Below are 23811 nucleotides of genomic sequence, written 5' to 3'. Positions count from 1 at the left end.
CCTAATGAAGAGTGGTGCTGTTTGGTAAATGTGACTGGGTACGACAAAGCCATGAACACGTTTGCTTGGGCATTTTGAATTATTTATAGATTCTGAAACTGTCTAAGCTTTGCAATAATGCTTTCTAATAATAACACATGGAAATAAAAAAGACGTTCTTCACTACCATGTGTTATGTGCACTAACAAACTAATAATAAATTATTACTTTTAACGCAGTCCTTTGGTAAGCTAGCTGTAGCGTTGGATTTTAAGCTAACATCAAGGCAAACAAACTGTCGTTTATATGCAGTACCTAGCGGACCATTAGGGGGCGCCCACAGGCCACCAGTGGTCCTGAGAACACAGTTTGAGAAAGACTGTCATATTAGAGCAAAGCTGCTTGTCTTTAGCATATGAGTGTATATAAATACACTTATAAATCAGTTCCTCTTCTTTGTCTTCATCTTTCCAGACTTCACAGCATGTCCAACCACAACAACTTTAACTCCAACAAGTAAGACTGAAAACCTTGTTAATGAGTAAACAATATGCAATAGTAGAAATCTCAAAGGAACACACTTCACCAACTCTATCTGCTGTTCTAAATTTTTCTTTTATACCTGTCCAGCTCCTCCAGTCATCTATTGGTACATGCTTTATGTGGAGCTGAACTCCACAGATGCTACAGCTGTAGAAGAGCTGAGGAGCATCAACTATCCCGTCAGCATCAACAGGAACGTACAGATCTCTGATGTTAACATTAGTACTGGTAAGACCAATAAACACAAATATACCATTCCCCCATCAACCTCAATTGATCTTGGATCAACTGAAGTTGATCCACCTCTGATCTTGGAAAAGCAGAGCATAAAGCTCTAAAAATCAGTTTGAATACTTTTACCAAGATCCTGTCAGAGATTTTAAAATTTTTTTTGTCTGCAGTCTGCTCTCCAATCACTGGTGATTACCAGTGCAGATGTGAGGATCAGTATCGTTGGCCATGTGACCAGTGTGTAACATATGGATCATGTGACAACATCACTGGTGACACATGTGGATGCATCAGTGGCATTCCTGCTAATGGACAGTACTGCCAGGCTGAGGATCAATACAGTGAGTTCCTTCAATGTACATGCTAAATTCACTGATTTTTAACAAACCTTTTGATTACTACTGTGGAAGTTGCTAAATTAGCAAAAGTAAGACAACTACTGCTAACCAGACATGACCTCATAGGACTGTCAGATAGGCCTCTCTCCCAGCAGAGCAAAAGGGGACAGTAACTGATTTTAAGACCTTTGCAGAGGTATTTAGGGTCAGTGAATTGGATATTACTTTAAATTACTTAGTTTTGCAATATTATTAGGAGCTGCGATGGACTGGCGACCTGTACAGGTTGGCCCCACCTTACACCCTTTGAGCACTTGTGATAAACACCAGCACCCCTCCCAACCTCAGTGAGAAAAGAGTGTATGATGATGATGGATGGATTAGATGGATATTATTTGGGGTTGTTGGCGTTTTGCTCCTACCCTATAGTTTTCTGTGCGTCATGTGAAATTGTGAGACAATGTAAAATTTTCAAACAGCACCACCTGCTGTTCATAAACAGTGCTACATTGATGTCTACCAAAAGCTATGACACTGCCAGTGTTTCTGTTAGTCGACACGGAGAGAGAATGACTCCATCTGATGGTGACCTAGCATGTCACATCAAAGCAAAGCTATTTATTTTTTAGCATATGAGTGTATATAAATACACTTATAAATCAGTTCCTCTTCTTTGTCTTCATCTTTCCAGACTTCACAGCATGTCCAACCACAACAACTTTAACTCCAACAAGTAAGACTGAAAACCTTGTTAATGAGTAAACAATATGCAATAGTAGAAATCTCAAAGGAACACACTTCACCAACTCTATCTGCTGTTCTACATTTTCCTTTTTTACCTGTCCAGCTCCTCCAGTCATCTATTGGTACATGCTTTATGTGGAGCTGAACTCCACAGATGCTACAGCTGTAGAAGAGCTGAGGAGCATCAACTATCCCGTCAGCATCAACAGGAACGTACAGATCTCTGATGTTAACATTAGTACTGGTAAGACCAATAAACACAAATATACCATTCCCCCATCAAGCTCAACTGATCTTGGATTTTCTTGCAACAGCTTTATGCTGTTTCATAAAGATCTGAAGCTCATCTATAAAGCATAAGCTTCAGATCTTATGCAAGATCTGAAAATCAGTTTTACAGGATCATAGGAAAAATATTCAGAGAATTTTAATATTTTTGTCTGCAGTCTGCTCTCCAATCAGTGGTGATTACCAGTGCAGATGTGAGGATCAGTATCGTTGGCCATGTGACCAGTGTGTAACATATGGATCATGTGACAACATCACTGGTGACACATGTGGATGCATCAATGGCATTCCTGCTAATGGACAGTACTGCCAGGCTGAGGATCAATACAGTGAGTTCTTTCAATGTACATGCTAGATTCACTGATTTTTAACAAACCTTTTGATTACTACTGTGGAAGTTGCTAAATTAGCAAAAGTAAGACAACTACTGCTAACCAGACATGACCTCATAGGACTGTCAGATAGGCCTCTCTCCCAGCAGAGCAAAAGGGGACAGTAACTGATTTTAAGACCTTTGCAGAGGTATTTAGGATCAGTGAATTGGATATTACTTTAAATTACTTTGTTTTGCAATATTATTAGGAGCTGCGATGGACTGGCGACCTGTACAGGTTGGCCCCACCTTACACCCTTTGAGCACTTGTGATAAACACCAGCACCCCTCCCAACCTCAGTGAGAAAAGAGTGTATGATGATGAGGCGTTTTGCTTCTACCCTATAGTTTTCTGTGCGTCATGTTAAGTTCTGAGGCAAAGTAAAAATTGTGAAACAGCACCACCTGCTGTTGAGAAGCATTACTACTTTACCGTCTACCAATCAGCAGTGACTCAGTCAGTACAGAGAGAGACAATTAAACTTGAGGTTGACCTAGAGCAGTGTTTCTCAAACGTTTTCAGGCTGAGGACCATTTAACCCATTTAACAAACAGTCACGGACCACCTAATCTGAAACTGCCCCATGATAACACATCTTAATATATGATGCAACCTGAAATCAAAATATTAGCTTCTTAACTTGCGTATTATTGTTTTCTTTGTTTGTCCTAATGAAGAGTGGTGCTGTTTGGTAAATGTGACTGGGTACGACAAAGCCATGAACACGTTTGCTTGGGCATTTTGAATTATTTATAGATTCTGAAATTGTCTAAGCTTTGCAATTATACTTTCTAATAATAACACATGGAAATAAAAAAGACGTTCTTCACTACCATGTGTTATGTGCACTAACAAACTAATAATAAATTATTACTTTTAACGCAGTCCTTTGGTAAGCTAGCTGTAGCGTTGGATTTTAAGCTAACATCAAGGCAAACAAACTGTCGTTTATATGCAGTACCTAGCGGACCATTAGGGGGCTCCCACAGGCCACCAGTGGTCCTGAGAACACAGTTTGAGAAAGACTGTCATATTAGAGCAAAGCTGCTTGTCTTTAGCATATGAGTGTATATAAATACACTTATAAATCAGTTCCTCTTCTTTGTCTTCATCTTTCCAGACTTCACAGCATGTCCAACCACAACAACTTTAACTCCAACAAGTAAGACTGAAAACCTTGTTAATGAGTAAACAATATGCAATAGTAGAAATCTCAAAGGAACACACTTCACCAACTCTATCTGCTGTTCTAAATTTTTCTTTTATACCTGTCCAGCTCCTCCAGTCATCTATTGGTACATGCTTTATGTGGAGCTGAACTCCACAGATGCTACAGCTGTAGAAGAGCTGAGGAGCATCAACTATCCCGTCAGCATCAACAGGAACGTACAGATCTCTGATGTTAACATTAGTACTGGTAAGACCAATAAACACAAATATACCATTCCCCCATCAAGCTCAACTGATCTTGGATTTTCTTGCAACAGCTTTATGCTGTTTCATAAAGATCTGAAGCTCATCTATAAAGCATAAGCTTCAGATCTTATGCAAGATCTGAAAATCAGTTTTACAGGATCATAGGAAAAATATTCAGAGAATTTTAATATTTTTGTCTGCAGTCTGCTCTCCAATCAGTGGTGATTACCAGTGCAGATGTGAGGATCGATATCGTTTTCCATGTGACCAGTGTGTAACATATAGACCATGTGACAACATCACTGGTGACACATGTGGATGCATCAGTGGCATTCCTGCTGGTGGACAGTACTGCCAGGCTGAGGATCAATACAGTGAGTTTATCTGGAGAGTTTGTTGGGTTGACATTTTAGGGTAAATCTTTCTGTATCATGTAATGTCCATGAATCAAGAATCAACTGGTCAGACTTGCATGAAACAAAGCACACACAGATAATTTGTACACATTTAACACCAATGAGGAAAATCTAATCTTTAAATATTTGAAGAAATAAAGTTCTTGGATCCTGACTGTTGTCAGCATTTTTCCTTGAAGCTTGGTCTGTGTCTGATGGTTTAAACACTCATAGACTGGTTTACTGTCTAGTACCATCAAACTTATTGAAACTTTAGCTTCTTTAATGCATTTAAATTCTTCCTAAATACCATTCTTTATCATCATTTCATTATTTCATAGCAAATGAGTAATTTTAGTTCTTTAGGTAACAGGAACTTAATGCCAAATCAAACTAAATTTCTGCATCAGTATCTCTGATATTTACGGTTAGATACGTTTATACATCTATTAACAACACCACCTGCTATTAAAGTGTTGCAATATTATTGGATAATACAAATACTTGTAGGATAAAAGGATAGGCTTCAACTAATTAAACAGCTAGCCTTAAATCCAGATGGAAAACTCGCAGGTTGTACTAACTATAGTGACCAACTAACCAGAAGAAAGTTGGCCTTTTATCACTTGAAGAACATTTCCAGGATTAAAGGACTAATGTCTCAGCCAGTTCTAGAGAAACTCATTCATGCATTCATCTTCAGTCGTATTGATTATTGCATCAGCGTCTTCACAGGTCTGTCCAACAAATTAATCGGTTTAACAGTTCTCACTAAAACCAGGAAGGTAGAGCACATAACACCAGTTTTAAAGTCCCTCCACTGGCTCCCTGTAGCTCAAAGAATAGACTTTAATATTCTGTTAGTTAATCACTGAACGACTTAGCACCACAATACATTAAAGATATGCTGTTATTGTATTAACCTTCCAGACCTCTCAGGTCTTCAGGTTCTGGTTCGGCTCTGCATCCCCAGAACCAGAACCAAACAAGGAGAAGCAGCTTTCAGCTTCTATGCACCACAAATCTGGAACAAACTTCTAGAAAACTGTAAAACAGCTGAAACACTGACTTCCTTTAAATCTCGACTAAAAACCCACTTGTTTAGGATTGTATTTGAAACGTAATAAATTACAAATTTAATGATGGAACCTGACTTAATGTCATGTTTTGATTGTTGATTCTATGTTGCATTGTGTTTCTGTGTTTGTAATGATGTAAAGCACTTTGAAATGCCTTGCTGCTGAAATGTGCTATACAAATAAATTTTGATTAATTGATTGAAGAAGCAATTTAAGCCAATGGCAGTGCTTTTTTCTGATTGTACATTAAATTTGCACAGTTATGTGTATGTCTTTGACTTATTTAATGGATTTGTGTCAAGCACTTACTCATTTTCTGTCTTCGTCTTTACAGACTTTACTGCATGTCCAATCACCACAACAACTCCACAACCAACAAGTAAGACTGAAAGCATGGTTCATGTTGATCAGTCACTCAACAGTACATAGTTGAAAGGGTTACATTGGTAATCATCCTTTTTGTTCTTCATTTCTTCTTTCATTTGTGCCTCTACAAATCCTCCAGTCTTCCATCAGTACCTGCTTTCCATTGAGCTGAACTCCACAGATGTTACAGTTGTAGAAAAGCTGAGGAACATCAGCAACACCATCAGCATGAACAGGAACTTACGAATCTCTGATGTTAACATTACTACAGGTAGAGCTAAACAGTTTTCAGTGGATTCTGAGGCTTTAACAGAGACATTTGAACCAATTTCAATAAAACAAATTGCTGCATCTTGTGAAACTGATGAAATATTTCCTTTGTTTTGTCTGCAGTCTGCTCTCCAATCAGTGGTGATTACCAGTGCAGATGTGAGGATCGATATCGTTTTCCATGTGACCAGTGTGTAACATATAGACCATGTGACAACATCACTGGTGACACATGTGGATGCATCAGTGGCATTCCTGCTGGTGGACAGTACTGCCAGGCTGAGGATCAATACAGTGAGTTTATCTGGAGAGTTTGTTGGGTTGACATTTTAGGGTAAATCTTTCTGTATCATGTAATGTCCATGAATCAAGAATCAACTGGTCAGACTTGCATGAAACAAAGTACAAAGAGATAATTTTTACACATTTAACACCAATGAGGAAAATCTAATCTTTAAATATTTGAAGAAATAAAGTTCTTGGATCCTGACTGTTGTCAGCATTTTTCCTTGAAGCTTGGTCTGTGTCTGATGGTTTAAACTCTCATAGACTGGTTTACTGTCTAGTACCATCAGACTTATTGAAACTTTAGCTTCTTTAATGCATTTGAATTCTTCCTAAATACCATTCTTTATCATCATTTCATTATTTCATAGCAAATGAGTAATTTTAGTTCTTTAGGTAACAGGAACTTAATGCCAAATCAAACTAAATTTCTGCATCAGTATCTGATATTGATGGTTAGATAAGTTTATACATCTATTAACAACACCACCTGCTATTAAAGTGTTGCAATATTATTGGATAATACAAATACTTGTAGGATTAAAGGACAGGCTTCAACTAATTAAACAGCTAGCCTTAAGTCCAGATGGAAAACTAGCAGGTTGTACTAACAATAGTGACCAACTAACCAGAAGAAGCAATTTAAGATAATAGCATTGTTTATTTCTGATTGTACATTAAACTTGCACAGTTATGTGAATATATTTGACTTCTTTAATGGCATACAAATAATAACATTTGCCAAAAACACATAACTGCAATTATTGCAGTCATTATGTATGGCAGCCATATTGGATTTTAAAAATGAGTTAAATCGGCTACCTGTGACTTTTTAGATGGAATTCTGACATTGGGCGCTTTTCAATAAATATTTATAACTTGGAACGTTGAAACTCAGGTTATTGATGGGAGGCCTGGTTCTACTGGAGCTAACTGAGAGTGAGAGCAAAACCATTTTCCTCAGGAATGTCAGAGAATGGATTTGTGTCAAGCACTTACTCCTTTTCTGTCTTCATCTTTACAGACTTTACTGCATGTCCAATCACCACAACAACTCCACAACCAACAAGTAAGACTGAAAGCATGGTTCATGTTGATCAGTCACTCAACAGTACATAGTTGAAAGGGTTACATTGGTAATCATCCTCTTTGTTCTTCATTTCTTCTTTCATTGTGCCTCTACAAATCCTCCAGTCTTCCATCAGTACCTGCTTTCCATTGAGCTGAACTCCACAGATGTTACAGTTGTAGAAAAGCTGAGGAACATCAACAACACCATCAGCATGAACAGGAAATTACGAATCTCTGATGTTAACATTACTACAGGTAGAGCTAAACAGTTTTCAGTGGATTCTGAGGCTTTAACAGAGACATTTGAACCAATTTCAATAAAACAAATTGCTGCATCTTGTGAAACTGATGAAATATTTCCTTTGTTTTGTCTGCAGTCTGCTCTCCAATCAGTGGTGATTACCAGTGCAGATGTGAGGATCAATATCGTTTTCCATGTGACCAGTGTGTAACATATGGATCATGTGACAACATCACTGGTGACACATGTGGATGCATCAGTGGCATTCCTGCTGGTGGACAGTACTGCCAGGCTGAGGATCAATACAGTGAGTTTATCTGGAGAGTTTGTTGGGTTGACATTTTAGGGTAAATCTTTCTGATTCATTGTCCATGAATCAAGAAACAACTGGTCAGAATTGTACAAAAAAACATTCTGAGATCATTTTTAATACATTTCACAAATGTGGAGAGGAATGACTGTTGTTCTCTTTCAACCTTGTGTGTTTATGGTTGTTTTCTCTGTCATAGACTGGCTTCCTGTCCAGTATTGTCTCTTACTTATTAACGGACAGAGGAACAAATGGTGCCTTTTCTTACCTGTAGCAAATGATTTTTTATTAAAAGTCACTTATATAATTGAAATCTTTCTCAATACCATCCTTTGTCATCATTTCATTGTTTCTCTGAATAATTGGGGCCTGCCCATAGCATTGCATAGGGATGTAATCCCTATGCATTGCATGGCAGGCCCCTATTGTTCTACACCTCAAAATAACTGCCGCTTCCTACTACCGTTAATGCGGCTCGTACCGCTGCGTGGCCCCCTCACAATATATACGTATATCAAAACGTGCGGCTCAATCCTGTGAGGGGAGCTATTACTTTTGTTGGCATTTCGAGTAACTGTGGCGACATAATTAACAAAAAACGAGCTAAATTTAACTCAAAACAAAAGTCTAACTGACACAAAACAGTCAGTTAGACTCAAAATAGACAGAATTTAGTCTGCATCTCTGAGCTGCTCTTTAGAACCACAGTGATGGCAGAACGTCAGAACTACAGACATGGTGGAACAGCTGCTATAAACTCATTGCATCTCTGAATGGTGCTGTTTATGTTATATCTTGTATGCATATCATCAAGTGGTGGCAAAAGCAACAAAATGCTACTATGCTCTGGACATGATGACATGCTTTGATTAAATTAATAAATGTGATTCCAGTACCAAAAAATTAACTTTATACCAGGTGAGTCTCTCTAACCTGAGAATGTGAACCTGTACTGGGCTGATTCTGTGCTTTCAAATAATTTTAACAATACTCCTGGAAAAGATTCATAACTTATAACTTATAACTCTGAAACAGGAACAGGTCTGAAAAACAGCCTGTGTGCTACACTCAAGAGAGATTCATTTGATGCATCAAAGAGTGATGTCATCACTGCTGATGTCATTGTTACCAGTGGTACTGAAAATTTTACTGATGCATTAACATCAAACATGTTTTGAGCGTCAGGCGAGTCTGGTTTATATTCAAAGTCTATGTGGAGTGTCGGATGCGCTAGATTTGTCAAATGGTTCAAATTGCGCCGCGCTAGAGGCTTGAAGCGCGATGCAACGGCCCTCGACGCGCCTCCACATAGACTTTGAATGCAAACCAGCTGCGCCTGACGCTCAAAACGTATTTGGTGTGAACGCACCATTATATGTCCAGTGTCATATTAGGTTAGTGCTTCTCAATTCCAGTCCTTAAACCCCCTGCTCTGCATGTTTTAGGTGTGTCTCTGTTTCAGAACAGCTGTTCCAGAACAGCATGACCTCTTCTGCAGTCATCAAGTACTGCAGTAGCATGTTAATCACCCACAGATTCAATCCAGGTGTGTGGCAGAAGGGGAACACCTAAAACATGAAGGGCAGGGGGCCTGAGGACCAGAATTGAGAAACACTGCATTAGTTCCATCATATTAGGACCAGGCTTTGGTCCTAATATGATGGACTCATTGTTTTGGGTCAGGGGTAACATTTAGAGGTAAGATGCTAATTAAGTTTTAGTTAGGGTTAGGGTTAGGAATAGACTAATATTGTTTGGGGTTAGGGAAAATGTGTGGATTAGGCAAAATCGCAGCTACTAAAATGAAGGAAATCAATGCAAAGTTCTAATATGGGTCGAAATAGTTTTGACAAACCTGTACAGCATTTTGTTTTCTAAATCAGTATAAACAATGATGATATAATATTAGGGTGTTTTTCTGCCAATTGTGTAGCTGCAGTGTACTAGTAGTCTAATGCGTTGAATGTGCTGAGACACATTCAAAGCATTAGAAACCAATCAGAACCAAAGGTTTGCCTTTTGGTTCTGATTGGATGTTTCTGGACAGTAGCAGAGCTAGATGCATTTTCGCAGATTCTCTGTTTCATATTCTACTGTCAGACACTTTTAACAAATATTCATCCATCCATCATCTAACACACTTATCCTTGCGCACACACATTCACACCTTAGGACAATTTAGAGAGATCAATTAATCAAGCAATTAATGCCGAGTGTTAGCAAAACCTAGGTTTGGATAGTGACCTAGGTTAGTGCCACTAGGTTAGTGCCACCTGGGTGTGGGTCGGCGTAAAGGCCGCGCCGGGCATAGATTGGCCTTCACGCCAACGCCAACATGAAGCCCCTTCATGCAACCAGTGGAGGTTGGTCGCATGGACGTCTCTCTTTCCTCTGACCTCCATGTTTGTGTGGAGGTTTGGCTTTGCGTGGACTCCTCTGATTGCAACCTGGGCGTGGGTCGGTGCAAAGGCCGAGCCACGCTATGCATGGAGACCCCTGGTTGATTGGAGGTCTGTATTTCGTTAGACCTCCCAGATAGATTGGAGGTCTGTCTTTCCTCGTACCTCCCTGGTTGATGGGAGGTCTGTATTTCCTTAGACCTCCCTGATAGATTGGAGGTCTGTCTTTCCTCATACCTCCCTGGTTGATGGGAGGTCTGTATTTCATTAGACCTCCCTGATAGATTGGAGGTCTGTCTTTCCTCGTACCTCCCTGGTTGATGGGAGGTCTGTCTTTCCTTGAACTCCTCTGTTCGTAGGGAGCCTTCTATTTGCAGGGGAGCCTCTGGTTGGGTGGAGACTCTAGGATGGTTGTTTTCCAGAGCAAGTTTTAACTTCACCTTCAGGTCTGCAACCTGACCCTGCAGAGATTTCACTGTTTCCTCCTGTTCTTTGAATTTGGAAGCTTGCTCTGTGTGACTTTTGAGCTGCTCCTCATATTTAAGTCTCACTCTATATTCTTCAACCATTACTTCTATCAGACCTTTATTGCGGGAGGCGTATTTTTCAGCCTCCCTCTTGAAGTAGTCCAACTGTTGAAGAACGCTCTTGTCGGCTGTAACTTTGGTAGAGCAAGAAACCTTTGATACGTGGATCTCTGGCACGTTTCTTTCATGTTCGCGTTTGACTCGCAGGTGATGTTCTTTTACTACCATTTTTTGCAGTTTTTGAATCTCCTCCTGCTGTGATTTGACTTCAGCCTGATATGCAATCCTTCGTTCTCTTTCCTCATGGAGATCAAAAATCTTACCCTGCAGTTCTTTTTTAAGATCGTCTACCTGCTTTGTGAGATCGATGACGTGTTGGCTTGACTCTTCCACGACTTCCACCGAGGGGGTAATCTCGAAGCCAGCAGAGGGAGTTGTTTCCTGCTCGACTTCCAATGATGTTGGATTCTCTAAGTCGCCGGAAGGACTTGATTCCCCCTGGATCTCTGTTGATCCGTCTTCCGGCTCAATGGGGTTGTCTATGTCTTCCTCGAAAGGGAAAATGACAGCGTCGTAGTCGACTTGGATGTTCAGGTCCATAATGTCGACCCATGAAAGCTCAGGTGGAAAAGCTTCATGTTCACAAGCAATCTGTTGTTGCTTCATGTCGATGTTCTGGTAAATTCTTGCTTCTCTGAAAGGCGTGTAATATCTGGAATCGATATCCCGCTTGCTTCGATTAATTTCGAACTTGCTCTGAAGAGTGATCTGTCGCGATAGAACTGAGGAACAGGTCTGAGAAAACTCTGTCTGCGAGCTACATTCAAGAGAGAGACTCCTTTGTGGTATCATAGAGTGTCGTCATAACCGCTGATGTCATTGATACCATTGGAACTGAACATTCTATCAACCTTATTCCTGGGAGGCTTACTAGGGAAACGATTAAGGGTGTTACTTCCGTCGCCCACCAGAAGTAGAAGTATTTCATTGTAATTTGGAGGGTTTTTGGCTAATCTATATTCATGATAGAAGTTACATCTCTGTTTTCAATTATTGTACAATATTTAGTAAACTTGTTTATGGACACCGTCTGCTATCAGAGAGCTATTCAGTACAGAGGATTGTAATTATGAGCTTAATCAAGGGGAGCGACAGTGACACCGCGTTAAGTTTTGTAACGGAATTTCAAAATAAAAGCCTAAATATTCCTCTCAGGGTAGTGCTAACTAATATTAGCATTTACTATCTTTTTTCTCTCAGGTTATTGCACTGCCCTGCTGCGCAAGACAGTAAATTAACCTTAGCACAAACCTTTGCATTTCACTGCCCCCATTAGCATTAGCCTTTTCCCTAAAAGAAGCTTTTAGCTATTTTTCTTATTTATTAACCATGCTGAGTACACTGAATGGAGTGATGCTCCACATGCTACTGACAACATTTTGGCTAATGTTAGCAGTTTGGCTCATTTTAACTTGTACACTAATTTCAACATACTGAATGGTATAAGTCCATGTTACTCAACATGTTTGTCAATCTCCACATGCTATTGAGTACATTGTAGCTTACTTTAGCATTGATGCTAATTTGTAGCATCAGAACGCCCACGAAGTGTGCCAACCGACAGGCACACTTTGGCAGGCCTTGTTTAAATTTCTTTAGAAATTTTCTAGTTCTTCTTAAACTTTGATTCACACGACTTTAATGTCCAGTCAAAATCCATTTCTGCATCAGTACCTCTTATATTTCACCATTAGATAAGCATATACATTTAAAAATAGCGCCACCTGCTTTTAAAGTATTACAATGAAATTGGATAAAACAAATACCTGTAGGCAGTGACGTGCGGTGAGGTTCATAGCTGGTGAGGCACTGACGTCATCAGAATCAGATTTGCAAATAGATGCATAGATTGACAGCAGTTTACAGGTTATGTTTCACTTCTGCATCCTTACACATACAAACTGTAGCTCACAAAATCTATCGCTGCACTTGACTTGCTTCCCGAATCGTTTAGCCTGGCTCGCTGTCACTTACTCGGCAGTTGAGGAGTGAACAAGACGAACGTCTGGGATCTTGAGCGCCCTCTGCCATGAGGCAAGAGAACTGCCTGCCTCACCTCGAACCTGTTCTCTGCCGTTTATAATCGCTCATTACACGAAACACGTTACACAAACACAGTTGGTGACAAAAAGCACTGTACATTATATACATAAGCTAAATTATTGGAAATAAGTTCACATATTAAATTTGTTTAAACCATTTTATTGACGCCGTACAGCAACATGCTCTCTCCGCTTAGCAGCCAGCGCAGAGCCAGGGGTTGCGCAATCCAAGGTGAGGCAGAGCTCGCTGCTGCCTCACCGGCATCGCTTCCAAGCATTTGAATGGGAAAATAAGAAAATTCAGCGATTTTGAACAAATAAAAATCGAAATTGGTGAAGCTACATGAAAATTAAATATTTTTTAGTACAAACCACCGGATGAATATAACAATTTAAATTACTTTATGATTATATATTTTCTTTCTTTCCATGATGGCTGGTGAGGCACTGCCTCACCTGCCTCCCCTGACCGCACGTCACTGCCTGTAGGATAAAAGCATAGGCTTCAACTAATGTATCACTTAGCTTAAAAGCCAGATAGAAAACCAGCAGGGTTTGCTAACTGTGTCAAACAAGGCTAACAAGATGTAGCAATTGAAGCTAATTGCAATTTTTTTCTCTCAGTTTTGATTTTTTAACATTGTTCAGATATGTTAATGTTTTTGAATGATTTACAGGCATACAAACAATAACTGATGCCAAAAGCAGGTGGTTATGTGTGGCAGCCATTTTGGATTTTGATAAATGGTTTGCTACCCATTGGTTTTTAAGTATCAGTTCTTAATTTGGGCGCTTTTCAATAAATATTTATAACTTGGAACGTTGAAACTCAGGTTATTGATGGGAGGCCTTGTTCTACTGGAGCTAACTGAGAGTGAGAGCAAAACCATTTTCCTCAGGAATGTCAGAGAATGGATTTGTGTCAAGCACTTACTCCTTTTCTGTCTTCATCTTTACAGACTTTACTGCATGTCCAATCACCACAACAACTCCACAACCAACAAGTAAGACTGAAAGCATGGTTCATGTTAACCAGTCACTCAACAGTACATAGTTGAAATGGTGACATTGGTAATCATCCTTTTTGTTCTTCATGTCTTCTTTCATTTGTGCCTCTACAAATCCTCCAGTCTTCCATCAGTACCTGCTTTCCATTGAGCTGAACTCCACAGATGTTACAGTTGTAGAAAAGCTGAGGAACATCAACAACACCATCAGCATGAACAGGAACTTACGAATCTCTGCTGTTAACATTACTACAGGTAGGGCTAAACAGTTTTCAGTGGATTCTGAGGTTTTAACAGAGACATTTGAACCAATTTCAATAAAACAAATTGCTGCATCTTGTGAAACTGATGAAATATTTCCTTTGTTTTGTCTGCAGTCTGCTCTCCAATCAGTGGTGATTACCAGTGCAGATGTGAGGATCAATATCGTTTTCCATGTGACCAGTGTGTAACATATAGACCATGTGACAACATCACTGGTGACACATGTGGATGCATCAGTGGCATTCCTGCTGGTGGACAGTACTGCCAGGCTGAGGATCAATACAGTGAGTTTATCTGGAGAGTTTGTTGGGTTGACATTTTAGGGTAAATCTTTCTGTATCATGTAATGTCCATGAATCAAGAATCAACTGGTCAGACTTGCATGAAACAAAGTACAAAGAGATAATTTTTATACATTTAACACCAATGAGGAAAATCTAATCTTTAAATATTTGAAGAAATAAAGTTCTTGGATCCTGACTGTTGTCAGCATTTTTCCTTGAAGCTTGGTCTGTGTCTGATGGTTTAAACTCTCATAGACTGGTTTACTGTCTAGTACCATCAAACTTATTGAAACTTTAGCTTCTTTAATGCATTTAAATTCTTCCTAAATACCATTCTTTATCATCGTTTCATTTTTTCATAGCAAATGAGTAATTTTAGTTCTTTAGGTAACAGGAACTTAATGCCAAATCAAACTAAATTTCTGCATCAGTATCTCTGATATTGACGGTTAGATAAGTTTATACATCTATTAACAACACCACCTGCTATTAAAGTGTTGCAATATTATTGGATAATACAAATACTTGTAGGATTAAAGGATAGGCTTCAACTAATTAAACAGCTAGCCTTAAAGCCAGATGGAAAACTAGCAGGTTGTACTAACTATAGTGACCAACTAACCAGAAGAAGCAATTTAAGATAATAGCATTGTTTTTTTCTGATTGTACATTAATTTTACACAGTTATGTGTATGTCTTTGACTTATTTAATGGCATACAAATAATAACATGTGCCAAAAACACATAACTGCAATTTTTGCAGTCATTATGTATGGCAGCCATATTGGATTTAGAAAATGAGTTAAATCGGCTACCTGTGACTTTTTAGATGTTATTCTGACATTGGGCGCTTTTCAATAAATATTTATAACTTGGAACGTTGAAACTCAGGTTATTGATGGGAGGCCTGGTTCTACTGGAGCTAACTGAGAGTGAGAGCAAAACCATTTTCCTCAGGAATGTCAGAGAATGGATTTGTGTCAAGCACTTACTCCTTTTCTGTCTTCATCTTTACAGACTTTACTGCATGTCCAATCACAACAACTCCACAACCAACAAGTAAGACTGAAAGCCTGGTTCATGTTGCTCAGTCACTCAACAGTACATAGTTGAAAGGTTTACATTGGTAATCATCCTTTTTGTTCTTCATGTCTTCTTTCATTTGTGCCTCTACAGGACCACCAGTCTTCCATCAGTACCTGCTTTCCATTGAGCTGAACTCCACAGATGTTACAGTTGTAGAAAAGCTGAGGAACATCAACAACACCATCAGCATGAACAGGAAATTACGAATCTCTGATGTTAACATTACTACAGGTAGAGCTAAACAGTTTTCAGTGAATTCTGAGGTTTTAACAGAGACATTTGAACCAATTTCAATAAAACAAATTGCTGCATCTTGTGAAACTGATGAAATATTTCCTTTGTTTTGTCTGCAGTCTGCTCTCCAATCAGTGGTGATTACCAGTGCAGATGTGAGGATCAATATCGTTTTCCATGTGACCAGTGTGTAACATATGGATCATGTGACAACATCACTGGTGACACATGTGGATGCATCAGTGGCATTCCTGCTGGTGGACAGTACTGCCAGGCTGAGGATCAATACAGTGAGTTTATCTGGAGAGTTTGTTGGGTTGACATTTTAGGGTAAATCTTTCTGATTCATTGTCCATGAATCAAGAAACAACTGGTCAGAATTGTACAAAAAAACATTCTGAGATCATTTTTAATACATTTCACAAATGTGGAGAGGAATGACTGTTGTTCTCTTTCAACCTTGTGTGTTTATGGTTGTTTTCTCTGTCATAGACTGGCTTCCTGTCCAGTATTGTCTCTTACTTATTAACGGACAGAGGAACAAATGGTGCCTTTTCTTACCTGTAGCAAATGATTTTTTATTAAAAGTCACTTATATAATTGAAATCTTTCTCAATACCATCCTTTGTCATCATTTCATTGTTTCTCTGAATAATAGGGGCCTGCCCATAGCATTGCATAGGGATGTAATCCCTATGCATTGCATGGCAGGCCCCTATTGTTCTACACCTCAAAATAACTGCCGCTTCCTACTACCGTTAATGCGGCTCGTACCGCTGCGTGGCCCCCTCACAATATATACGTATATCAAAACGTGCGGCTCAATCCTGTGAGGGGAGCTATTACTTTTGTTGGCATTTCGAGTAACTGTGGCGACATAATTAACAAAAAACGAGCTAAATTTAACTCAAAACAAAAGTCTAACTGACACAAAACAGTCAGTTAGACTCAAAATAGACAGAATTTAGTCTGCATCTCTGAGCTGCTCTTTAGAACCACAGTGATGGCAGAACGTCAGAACTACAGACATGGTGGAACAGCTGCTATAAACTCATTGCATCTCTGAATGGTGCTGTTTATGTTATATCTTGTATGCATATCATCAAGTGGTGGCAAAAGCAACAAAATGCTACTATGCTCTGGACATGATGACATGCTTTGATTAAATTAATAAATGTGATTCCAGTACCAAAAAATTAACTTTATACCAGGTGAGTCTCTCTAACCTGAGAATGTGAACCTGTACTGGGCTGATTCTGTGCTTTCAAATAATTTTAACAATACTCCTGGAAAAGATTCATAACTTATAACTCTGAAACAGGAACAGGTCTGAAAAACAGCCTGTGTGCTACACTCAAGAGAGAGATTCATTTGATGCATCAAAGAGTGATGTCATCACTGCTGATGTCATTGTTACCAGTGGTACTGAAAATTTTACTGATGCATTAACATCAAACATGTTTTGAGCGTCAGGCGAGTCTGGTTTATATTCAAAGTCTATGTGGAGTGTCGGATGCGCTAGATTTGTCAAATGGTTCAAATTGCGCCGCGCTAGAGGCTTGAAGCGCGATGCAACGGCCCTCGACGCGCCTCCACATAGACTTTGAATGCAAACCAGCTGCGCCTGACGCTCAAAACGTATTTGGTGTGAACGCACCATTATATGTCCAGTGTCATATTAGGTTAGTGCTTCTCAATTCCAGTCCTTAAACCCCCTGCTCTGCATGTTTTAGGTGTGTCTCTGTTTCAGAACAGCTGTTCCAGAACAGCATGACCTCTTCTGCAGTCATCAAGTACTGCAGTAGCATGTTAATCACCCACAGATTCAATCCAGGTGTGTGGCAGAAGGGGAACACCTAAAACATGAAGGGCAGGGGGCCTGAGGACCAGAATTGAGAAACACTGCATTAGTTCCATCATATTAGGACCAGGCTTTGGTCCTAATATGATGGACTCATTGTTTTGGGTCAGGGGTAACATTTAGAGGTAAGATGCTAATTAAGTTTTAGTTAGGGTTAGGGTTAGGAATAGACTAATATTGTTTGGGGTTAGGGAAAATGTGTGGATTAGGCAAAATCGCAGCTACTAAAATGAAGGAAATCAATGCAAAGTTCTAATATGGGTCGAAATAGTTTTGACAAACCTGTACAGCATTTTGTTTTCTAAATCAGTATAAACAATGATGATATAATATTAGGGTGTTTTTCTGCCAATTGTGTAGCTGCAGTGTACTAGTAGTCTAATGCGTTGAATGTGCTGAGACACATTCAAAGCATTAGAAACCAATCAGAACCAAAGGTTTGCCTTTTGGTTCTGATTGGATGTTTCTGGACAGTAGCAGAGCTAGATGCATTTTCGCAGATTCTCTGTTTCATATTCTACTGTCAGACACTTTTAACAAATATTCATCCATCCATCATCTAACACACTTATCCTTGCGCACACACATTCACACCTTAGGACAATTTAGAGAGATCAATTAATCAAGCAATTAATGCCGAGTGTTAGCAAAACCTAGGTTTGGATAGTGACCTAGGTTAGTGCCACTAGGTTAGTGCCACCTGGGTGTGGGTCGGCGTAAAGGCCGCGCCGGGCATAGATTGGCCTTCACGCCAACGCCAACATGAAGCCCCTTCATGCAACCAGTGGAGGTTGGTCGCATGGACGTCTCTCTTTCCTCTGACCTCCATGTTTGTGTGGAGGTTTGGCTTTGCGTGGACTCCTCTGATTGCAACCTGGGCGTGGGTCGGTGCAAAGGCCGAGCCACGCTATGCATGGAGACCCCTGGTTGATTGGAGGTCTGTATTTCGTTAGACCTCCCTGATTGATTGGAGGTCTGTCTTTCCTCGTACCTCCCTGGTTGATGGGAGGTCTGTATTTCCTTAGACCTCCCTGATAGATTGGAGGTCTGTCTTTCCTCATACCTCCCTGGTTGATGGGAGGTCTGTATTTCATTAGACCTCCCTGATAGATTGGAGGTCTGTCTTTCCTCGTACCTCCCTGGTTGATGGGAGGTCTGTCTTTCCTTGAACTCCTCTGTTCGTAGGGAGCCTTCTATTTGCAGGGGAGCCTCTGGTTGGGTGGAGACTCTAGGATGGTTGTTTTCCAGAGCAAGTTTTAACTTCACCTTCAGGTCTGCAACCTGACCCTGCAGAGATTTCACTGTTTCCTCCTGTTCTTTGAATTTGGAAGCTTGCTCTGTGTGACTTTTGAGCTGCTCCTCATATTTAAGTCTCACTCTATATTCTTCAACCATTACTTCTATCAGACCTTTATTGCGGGAGGCGTATTTTTCAGCCTCCCTCTTGAAGTAGTCCAACTGTTGAAGAACGCTCTTGTCGGCTGTAACTTTGGTAGAGCAAGAAACCTTTGATACGTGGATCTCTGGCACGTTTCTTTCATGTTCGCGTTTGACTCGCAGGTGATGTTCTTTTACTACCATTTTTTGCAGTTTTTGAATCTCCTCCTGCTGTGATTTGACTTCAGCCTGATATGCAATCCTTCGTTCTCTTTCCTCATGGAGATCAAAAATCTTACCCTGCAGTTCTTTTTTAAGATCGTCTACCTGCTTTGTGAGATCGATGACGTGTTGGCTTGACTCTTCCACGACTTCCACCGAGGGGGTAATCTCGAAGCCAGCAGAGGGAGTTGTTTCCTGCTCGACTTCCAATGATGTTGGATTCTCTAAGTCGCCGGAAGGACTTGATTCCCCCTGGATCTCTGTTGATCCGTCTTCCGGCTCAATGGGGTTGTCTATGTCTTCCTCGAAAGGGAAAATGACAGCGTCGTAGTCGACTTGGATGTTCAGGTCCATAATGTCGACCCATGAAAGCTCAGGTGGAAAAGCTTCATGTTCACAAGCAATCTGTTGTTGCTTCATGTCGATGTTCTGGTAAATTCTTGCTTCTCTGAAAGGCGTGTAATATCTGGAATCGATATCCCGCTTGCTTCGATTAATTTCGAACTTGCTCTGAAGAGTGATCTGTCGCGATAGAACTGAGGAACAGGTCTGAGAAAACTCTGTCTGCGAGCTACATTCAAGAGAGAGACTCCTTTGTGGTATCATAGAGTGTCGTCATAACCGCTGATGTCATTGATACCATTGGAACTGAACATTCTATCAACCTTATTCCTGGGAGGCTTACTAGGGAAACGATTAAGGGTGTTACTTCCGTCGCCCACCAGAAGTAGAAGTATTTCATTGTAATTTGGAGGGTTTTTGGCTAATCTATATTCATGATAGAAGTTACATCTCTGTTTTCAATTATTGTACAATATTTAGTAAACTTGTTTATGGACACCGTCTGCTATCAGAGAGCTATTCAGTACAGAGGATTGTAATTATGAGCTTAATCAAGGGGAGCGACAGTGACACCGCGTTAAGTTTTGTAACGGAATTTCAAAATAAAAGCCTAAATATTCCTCTCAGGGTAGTGCTAACTAATATTAGCATTTACTATCTTTTTTCTCTCAGGTTATTGCACTGCCCTGCTGCGCAAGACAGTAAATTAACCTTAGCACAAACCTTTGCATTTCACTGCCCCCATTAGCATTAGCCTTTTCCCTAAAAGAAGCTTTTAGCTATTTTTCTTATTTATTAACCATGCTGAGTACACTGAATGGAGTGATGCTCCACATGCTACTGACAACATTTTGGCTAATGTTAGCAGTTTGGCTCATTTTAACTTGTACACTAATTTCAACATACTGAATGGCATAAGTCCATGTTACTCAACATGTTTGTCAATCTCCACATGCTATTGAGTACATTGTAGCTTACTTTAGCATTGATGCTAATTTGTAGCATCAGAACGCCCACGAAGTGTGCCAACCGACAGGCACACTTTGGCAGGCCTTGTTTAAATTTCTTTAGAAATTTTCTAGTTCTTCTTAAACTTTGATTCACACGACTTTAATGTCCAGTCAAAATGCATTTCTGCATCAGTACCTCTTATATTTCACCATTAGATAAGCATATACATTTAAAAATAGCGCCACCTGCTTTTAAAGTATTACAATGAAATTGGATAAAACAAATACCTGTAGGATAAAAGCATAGGCTTCAACTAATGTATCACTTAGCTTAAAAGCCAGATAGAAAACCAGCAGGGTTTGCTAACTGTGTCAAACAAGGCTAACAAGATGTAGCAATTGAAGCTAATTGCAATTTTTTTCTCTCAGTTTTGATTTTTTAACATTGTTCAGATATGTTAATGTTTTTGAATGATTTACAGGCATACAAACAATAACTGATGCCAAAAGCAGGTGGTTATGTGTGGCAGCCATTTTGGATTTTGATAAATGCTTTGCTACCCATTGGTTTTTAAGTATCAGTTCTTAATTTGGGCGCTTTTCAATAAATATTTATAACTTGGAACGTTGAAACTCAGGTTATTGATGGGAGGCCTTGTTCTACTGGAGCTAACTGAGAGTGAGAGCAAAACCATTTTCCTCAGGAATGTCAGAGAATGGATTTGTGTCAAGCACTTACTCCTTTTCTGTCTTCATCTTTACAGACTTTACTGCATGTCCAATCACCACAACAACTCCACAACCAACAAGTAAGACTGAAAGCATGGTTCATGTTAACCAGTCACTCAACAGTACATAGTTGAAATGGTGACATTGGTAATCATCCTTTTTGTTCTTCATGTCTTCTTTCATTTGTGCCTCTACAAATCCTCCAGTCTTCCATCAGTACCTGCTTTCCATTGAGCTGAACTCCACAGATGTTACAGTTGTAGAAAAGCTGAGGAACATCAACAACACCATCAGCATGAACAGGAACTTACGAATCTCTGCTGTTAACATTACTACAGGTAGGGCTAAACAGTTTTCAGTGGATTCTGAGGTTTTAACAGAGACATTTGAACCAATTTCAATAAAACAAATTGCTGCATCTTGTGAAACTGATGAAATATTTCCTTTGTTTTGTCTGCAGTCTGCTCTCCAATCAGTGGTGATTACCAGTGCAGATGTGAGGATCAATATCGTTTTCCATGTGACCAGTGTGTAACATATAGACCATGTGACAACATCACTGGTGACACATGTGGATGCATCAGTGGCATTCCTGCTGGTGGACAGTACTGCCAGGCTGAGGATCAATACAGTGAGTTTATCTGGAGAGTTTGTTGGGTTGACATTTTAGGGTAAATCTTTCTGTATCATGTAATGTCCATGAATCAAGAATCAACTGGTCAGACTTGCATGAAACAAAGTACAAAGAGATAATTTTTATACATTTAACACCAATGAGGAAAATCTAATCTTTAAATATTTGAAGAAATAAAGTTCTTGGATCCTGACTGTTGTCAGCATTTTTCCTTGAAGCTTGGTCTGTGTCTGATGGTTTAAACTCTCATAGACTGGTTTACTGTCTAGTACCATCAAACTTATTGAAACTTTAGCTTCTTTAATGCATTTAAATTCTTCCTAAATACCATTCTTTATCATCGTTTCATTTTTTCATAGCAAATGAGTAATTTTAGTTCTTTAGGTAACAGGAACTTAATGCCAAATCAAACTAAATTTCTGCATCAGTATCTCTGATATTGACGGTTAGATAAGTTTATACATCTATTAACAACAACACCTGCTATTAAAGTGTTGCAATATTATTGGATAATACAAATACTTGTAGGATTAAAGGATAGGCTTCAACTAATTAAACAGCTAGCCTTAAAGCCAGATGGAAAACTAGCAGGTTGTACTAACTATAGTGACCAACTAACCAGAAGAAGCAATTTAAGATAATAGCATTGTTTTTTTCTGATTGTACATTAATTTTACACAGTTATGTGTATGTCTTTGACTTATTTAATGGCATACAAATAATAACATGTGCCAAAAACACATAACTGCAATTTTTGCAGTCATTATGTATGGCAGCCATATTGGATTTAGAAAATGAGTTAAATCGGCGACCTGTGACTTTTTAGATGTTATTCTGACATTGGGCGCTTTTCAATAAATATTTATAACTTGGAACGTTGAAACTCAGGTTATTGATGGGAGGCCTGGTTCTACTGGAGCTAACTGAGAGTGAGAGCAAAACCATTTTCCTCAGGAATGTCAGAGAATGGATTTGTGTCAAGCACTTACTCCTTTTCTGTCTTCATCTTTACAGACTTTACTGCATGTCCAATCACAACAACTCCACAACCAACAAGTAAGACTGAAAGCATGGTTCATGTTGCTCAGTCACTCAACAGTACATAGTTGAAAGGTTTACATTGGTAATCATCCTTTTTGTTCTTCATGTCTTCTTTCATTTGTGCCTCTACAAATCCACCAGTCTTCCATCAGTACCTGCTTTCCATTGAGCTGAACTCCACAGATGTTACAGTTGTAGAAAAGCTGAGGAACATCAACAACACCATCAGCATGAACAGGAAATTACGAATCTCTGATGTTAACATTACTACAGGTAGAGCTAAACAGTTTTCAGTGAATTCTGAGGTTTTAACAGAGACATTTGAACCAATTTCAATAAAACAAATTGCTGCATCTTGTGAAACTGATGAAATATTTCCTTTGTTTTGTCTGCAGTCTGCTCTCCAATCAGTGGTGATTACCAGTGCAGATGTGAGGATCAATATCGTTTTCCATGTGACCAGTGTGTAACATATGGATCATGTGACAACATCACTGGTGACACATGTGGATGCATCAGTGGCATTCCTGCTGGTGGACAGTACTGCCAGGCTGAGGATCAATACAGTGAGTTTATCTGGAGAGTTTGTTGGGTTGACATTTTAGGGTAAATCTTTCTGATTCATTGTCCATGAATCAAGAAACAACTGGTCAGAATTGTACAAAAAAACATTCTGAGATCATTTTTAATACATTTCACAAATATGGAGAGGAATGACTGTTGTTCTCTTTCAACCTTGTGTGTTTATGGTTGTTTTCTCTGTCATAGACTGGCTTCCTGTCCAGTATTGTCTCTTACTTATTAACGGACAGAGGAACAAAT

The 23811-nt window shown here is 39.5% G+C and overlaps 1 protein-coding gene and 1 long non-coding RNA gene across 2 annotated transcripts in view; both read left to right on the top strand.

The window, feature by feature from the left end:
* The first annotated feature begins 471 nt into the window (after window positions 1-471).
* LOC111611388 lies at window positions 472-1032 on the top strand. Its single transcript, XR_002754033.1, has 3 exons — window positions 472-495; window positions 610-750; window positions 924-1032. It is a non-coding gene; the product is annotated as an uncharacterized LOC111611388 (long non-coding RNA).
* Window positions 1033-5780: 4748 nt separating this feature from the next.
* LOC111611445 (uncharacterized threonine-rich GPI-anchored glycoprotein PJ4664.02-like) overlaps window positions 5781-23811 on the top strand; it is a 53598-nt gene continuing 35567 nt past the window's right edge. Inside the window, exons 1-16 of the mRNA XM_023348251.1 lie at window positions 5781-5808; window positions 5893-6024; window positions 6147-6317; window positions 7333-7377; window positions 7503-7634; window positions 7757-7927; window positions 13918-13962; window positions 14089-14220; window positions 14343-14513; window positions 15531-15572; window positions 15690-15830; window positions 15953-16123; window positions 21350-21394; window positions 21521-21652; window positions 21775-21945; window positions 22963-23004. Coding sequence (XP_023204019.1) covers window positions 5781-5808; window positions 5893-6024; window positions 6147-6317; window positions 7333-7377; window positions 7503-7634; window positions 7757-7927; window positions 13918-13962; window positions 14089-14220; window positions 14343-14513; window positions 15531-15572; window positions 15690-15830; window positions 15953-16123; window positions 21350-21394; window positions 21521-21652; window positions 21775-21945; window positions 22963-23004 — 1771 coding nt within the window. The remainder of the gene's footprint in view (window positions 5809-5892; window positions 6025-6146; window positions 6318-7332; window positions 7378-7502; window positions 7635-7756; window positions 7928-13917; window positions 13963-14088; window positions 14221-14342; window positions 14514-15530; window positions 15573-15689; window positions 15831-15952; window positions 16124-21349; window positions 21395-21520; window positions 21653-21774; window positions 21946-22962; window positions 23005-23811) is intronic.

The sequence above is a fragment of the Xiphophorus maculatus genome, chromosome 15 (genome assembly GCF_002775205.1).
Source record: "Xiphophorus maculatus strain JP 163 A chromosome 15, X_maculatus-5.0-male, whole genome shotgun sequence".
In the NCBI taxonomy this organism is placed as follows: Eukaryota; Metazoa; Chordata; class Actinopteri; order Cyprinodontiformes; family Poeciliidae; genus Xiphophorus; species Xiphophorus maculatus.
Note: the sequence above shows the minus strand (reverse complement) of the source record. Positions and strands in the feature narration are given on the sequence as shown.